The sequence below is a fragment of the Rhamphochromis sp. 'chilingali' genome, assembly GCF_963969265.1.
Source record: "Rhamphochromis sp. 'chilingali' genome assembly, chromosome: 19".
Classification (NCBI taxonomy): Eukaryota; Metazoa; Chordata; class Actinopteri; order Cichliformes; family Cichlidae; genus Rhamphochromis; species Rhamphochromis sp. 'chilingali'.
In genome coordinates, this window is record NC_137946.1 from 6,830,001 (window position 1) to 6,835,365 (window position 5,365).

The window sequence follows — 5,365 nt, forward strand, 5'->3', positions numbered from 1 at the left end:
CGAGCTTCCCTCGGGTCCTCTTAATTGTTGTGACGCGTGTTCGAAATGCAGAGAGGTGCGCTCAATTTGCCACACGGAGCAATGCGAGAGTAAAGCACGAGGGAGGTGCTAATAATCAGCTCAATAATTTTTAATGATCGTTGAAAGCCCAGATCGTAATTTAGATTAAAATTCGATTAATTGAGCAGCCCTAAGTAGAAAGGCAGTGGAACATCTAGGCGATTTCTACATGATTAGAATCTCATGACTTCATGAAAAATGTCTGAAATCTGAAGGTGCAGGAAAAAGATCAGTACGCTGATAAGCAGTGTTTAGTTTTCTCCTTCCCAAGTTTTCCACTGACATCATTTCTCTCCTCTTCCTCCAAGTATCACTGGACTGTTTGCAGGCACCAGCGAGGCCACCCAAGCCATATCCGAGGAAGATTCCTCCAGAAATACAACCAGAAAAACCACACAGCCTGGAGCTGGAGAGTGAAGATGCAAAGATAGCTAAACTGATGGGCGAGGGTTTCGCTTTTGACGATGTGAAGCGAGCACTGATGATTGCTCAGTACAAAGTGGATGTGGCCCGAAACATCCTGCGAGAATTTGCCTTAGTGGCCCCCAGACTCAACCTCTAGTCCTAACAGAGTGTGAAAGTGGAGCACAGCGATGAAGCCGTGCCTCTAAAAAGGGCTTCTTTATTCTCTTTGTTCTCAGAAATTTAGGGGAAAATAGTGAGGGAAAGAAACAGAAATATTTCAAGGGAGACTTAGTTTTTTGTTGCCAAACAGAGATGACACGCATAACAAAGTGGCTAAAACCAAATCACTGCAGAGCACAGAGAATCAAAAAAGGGAAAGATATGGATGTGAATGATTAAACCTGTGAAAAAAGAAGAGGCTTGTTATGTTTACAGTGAACTTTGCCAGTGCTGGCCTCTGGATTTAATTCTTCTGTGTGTCTGGGTGCGTAGACCAGATCATGCTACTGCTGCTACTGTCGTATCACATTACTCAGATCTGAAAGATTCTTATAATAGCAAAACAGTTTCAGCTGCACGTTGTCAGAGGGTCAGTTTTCATAACCAGTGGGGTGAGCCTTTCTCCAAGATGTTTCTTCTCTAGCTGCTTTCCACCCTCTCCTCTATTTAGTGCCTTCTGTTTTACTTCCTCCTCCTCTTCCCGTATGTATTTTTCAGAATACTCCATTTTTTGCCCAGATTTTGACATAGTAATTGTCAAATTATGCTCCTAATTATGCGAGGAGCATAATTAGCGAGGAGCTAATTATGCTCCTCGCTTCTGTTCCTACACCGGGGGATGTTTATTATTATGTTTTTCATTTTTGGGCAGCAAGCCTAGGAATGTATTTGTTCTCCATAAGTGACCTTTACCTTTTTTCATTCCCTCAGGCCTAGTTTTTTTCTTTAAGTGATGCTGTGTTTAATGTTTGTGGATGTTTGATTTGTCTGTGTCTAAAGCCAAGTTTAAAGAAATGACAGGAATGGGTGCAGTTCCATAAAACATACATATCTGTTAGATCTTAAGAGATGAGACGATCCACAGCCACCTGTCTCCCACTGCTCACACTGAAAATGTTCACATGATGGAGGAAGCACTCTCAGCCTGATTTTGAGAGAGTGTGACTTGATAGCTTGCACGTGAACACAATGGAGAAGAACAAAATACTGCACAGGTTTCAAAACGCAAGACCAATTATATGCACGGTCATTGTAATGTTAAAAACCCTTACCTCACAATATGGCATCTGCTACAGGAAAAAAAGCATAAAAACTTGTAGCAGTTTGTGAAGCACATGGTGCTTCACAAACTGCTACAACAACTTCAGTGTTAATCAACCAAAACAACCACAGGTTAAAGCCTAAACCAAGAAAAGACACAATAGTGTCATAATAAAGAAACTTATCATGGGATGCCCCTCGGCGCCCTGAGGCTAACTAAGCGGTGTTTCAGGGTTTCTTTATCACAAAGAAAAGTTTAAAGCCTAATCTTGAAAGTGCAGTGCCTGTCTCCTAAATCCAAACTGGATGATCTGCTGCCCATTCTGTTTTTCAAAAGTTACAATTTTAGCCAAACACATGGGGTTGCATATTAAAAGATATCTGGTGTAAAACTCAAATCAAACATCTTGTGCTTCCTAACGTGGTGATCCCTTTGTGATAAGGGAGCAGCTGAAGACAGCTTTTATACAGAGTATGCAGACCATAAAATCGAAATTGTATGGTCTGCAGTGACCTTTCCCTTCAGGGGGACTAGTTGAACCTAACAATTCCACATATTCACAGAATCCACTGTAGGAGTTGGGTGTTAATATTTGTGTCTTTAATATGTCAAATATCTGAAATTCCATGATAATTTCACCTCATAATTTGAGACTGTGATAAAATTTTACTTTCCAAAGTAATTTTTGAGATTTCCTGAACAATTTCTTTGAAGAAAACAAGCTCTCAGGTGATGTGACACGTTGTAAATCGTTTATCTAGGTGATTTCTGTTCTTTAAGACCTATTTTGATATTTTTCTGTAATTGCTTTCATGCATTTGTCAAACCTGCGGATTTGTTGACATCGTGTCTTATCATATGAACAATTTATCCTTTGTTCGGAGTTTTTAAGTCAGTAAATCAAGACTCCTTAGTACAAAAACAAACAACCGAGGGCAAAAAGTTGAACTGTCCTTAGATTAAATACTGTCGTATTTATACGTTTAATCTTTGCTTGCATAGCATTCGCAGACAGCATGCTGCCTAGATTAAACTAGGTCCTATTTTCCTGTTTTCACTTCCACATTCCAATTTTATGGTCATTCACTGTTAGACTATCAAAATAATCAGAGTTGATAAGTGATAGTGTTTCATTGTTTGTTTATTTTTCACAGAGCCCACTCTGATTGAGGCTCCTCCCTTTTCAAATGGAAATAAAATGGTTCAGTCAAAACTTTGTTATACCGTAAATACAAGAAAATTATATTCACAAATCTACTAACACAGCTCACTGGCTTTGTGTGTTAGTCTTTAAATGGTCCAGTTGTATTTATAGTGTGAGTGTGATCCCCAGCATGAAGGCATTTTTTTACTTGAGTATTTAGTTCATATTTTGGAACAAGCCAAGGTTTTTAACAGGCTTCTCCATGATAAAGTTCAAGAGACTCACATAGCTACCAGATTAACATGCAAAAATGTGAATGTGGCTCTACCCCAGCCTAGTTCATGTATTAATGGAGACAGGGAGTTTACACATATCTGGAACCACAACACTGATATTCCACATTCTGATATGCCATTTAGTGGCATTCCCCCTTAACTCGATGGTTTGCTTTTGCAGTGGTTCTTTTGTATAGCAACCATCTTTCCTAAGCTCAGTATTGTCCATTCTGTTGGACACCCTTGTGATGGGCTTAAATAACCTTTGGTTGCAAAGGGCAATTTTAATGTTCTGAATTCATTGACATATCATTAATATGTCAATGAATTCAGTGAAAGTGCTCTAGTGAAAGAAATGTATTGATAATATGTCATGCATAATGTGCAGTGTATGTTTATATTTATGTTATTCATGCTTGATTGGTTGATTTTTTTTAAAATCAATAATAAACAGTCACAGTTACCTATTAAATGGTTTGTGTTCATGTATGCCAAGGTTATTAACCCTAAATCTGATGTGTGCATGCCCTTTCACAGCCCTTTTCTGACAGCTTGTGTTTAAAATACACTCTTTCAGCCAGTGGCTTCTAGTGAACATGCAACAGTAAAAACAAAGGTATCCATCCTCTTGCGCTTATTCAAGTCAGGCTCGTGGGGCTGGAGGCTCTCCCAACTACTATAGAGCAACAAAGCTATATCATCAGTAATTATGACACAGAACTTCCCTCTGACCACAAGCTACTCAAGTCAGATCAGGAGAAAAGTGTTTGAAAGTGATTGGAGGTACACAATTTAAAGGAATGTTGAAAGTTATGCATCAAACTGTGTTTTTTTCCTTCCTTTTCTGTAGTTGAATGATGTGTTTGTGTATTATCTGTGGTCTCCATTGAGGAGACTGTCTCGGTATGGAGCTGCAAACTGCTTGACATCTGCCAGTTCAAGTCTTAGTGAAGAAAAACTGCATGTTCATTATAGAAATCAAAATTACTTTTTAATATAACCTTGTTTCATGTAAAATTAAGGATAAATGTTTCACAATTTGCACTAATTCAGGAATCAGACAGAAACGCGTTGGTGGCATTGACCATGTTAACTCTTTTGTGCACATAGTCAGTTTTCCTGTAGCAAGGGTTAGCATAGGAAACAGCATTTGAATAATGCAACTGGATTTCATTAGAGACTCATTAGAGACTTGTTCAACTAAAAAAAAACTGCAGTCATTGTTCATCTCTCAGAAATATGACTGTCAGGTTTGCCATGATGGCATTACTTCGCTTAGGTGTCATCGTTAGAAAGGATACAAAACATTTTCATTGTGATGCAGATGATACCCGGTCTTGTCTATCTGTTAGGTCAGATGACACACAATAATTATTTAAACTACAGGAAATAAAAACAAAGACCTGTAAAACCCCTAACCGGTTGTGGCTGCTGGGTAGCCCTCTTGGATAAAATTTGGATAAAACTGAGTTGATGGCCCAGGTGATAGTGGAGGATGGACAGATGTGTCTCAGAAGGTCAGTGCATATTCTTTCATTGAAGGAAGAAGCCAAGAATCACAGGTGAGTACCAACCAAAACAGATAGTCTCCAAACAGTGATACAGATAGCTCACTACATACAACAACAACCTGATCAAGAGGTCAATAATGTAAAAATCAGCAAAAGGATTAGGATTAGGATTCAACTTTATTGTCATTACGCATAGAGGGTAACAAAATACTACTCTTGCACTTCTGATTAGATGCAAATTGTAAGTGCAATAAGAGCAATTATATACAGATACGTTACGTATCTGTATATAATTGTAGCTTGCCTCCACCAGTGTGTGAATGCGAGAGTGAATGAATAGTGGCATTGTAAAGCGCTTTGGGTGCCTTGAAAAGCGCTATATAAATCCAATCCATTATTATTATTATTATTAAACGTAGAGAGCAAATATACAGATGTACTATGGGCAAATGTATGGATATATTGATATCAAATCAAATCAAATCAAATCACTTTTATTGTCACATCACATGTGCAGGCACACTGGCACAGCACATGCGAGTGAAATTCTTGTGTGCGAGCCCCACAAGCAACAGAGATGTGCAAACACAACAACACAAACGAGCAAAATACAAGAATGGCCAACCTGAAACTAATAAATATATGTACAATATATAATAGTGTATGCATTTCTGGATGTGTATACTAAATATTTTCCTACGTGTGTGTG

The 5,365-nt window shown here is 38.5% G+C and overlaps 1 protein-coding gene across 5 annotated transcripts in view; it reads left to right on the forward strand.

The window, feature by feature from the left end:
- Positions 1 to 3,624, forward strand: part of cblb (Cbl proto-oncogene B, E3 ubiquitin protein ligase) — a 174,848-nt gene extending 171,224 nt beyond the window's left edge. For all 5 annotated transcript variants that reach the window (XM_080867435.1, XM_080867433.1, XM_080867434.1 and 2 more), the window contains one exon: positions 369 to 3,624. In XM_080867435.1, the coding sequence (XP_080723561.1) occupies positions 369 to 622 (254 nt within the window). In that variant the 3' untranslated portion in view covers positions 623 to 3,624. The remainder of the gene's footprint in view (positions 1 to 368) is intronic.
- Positions 3,625 to 5,365: the final 1,741 nt, after the last annotated feature.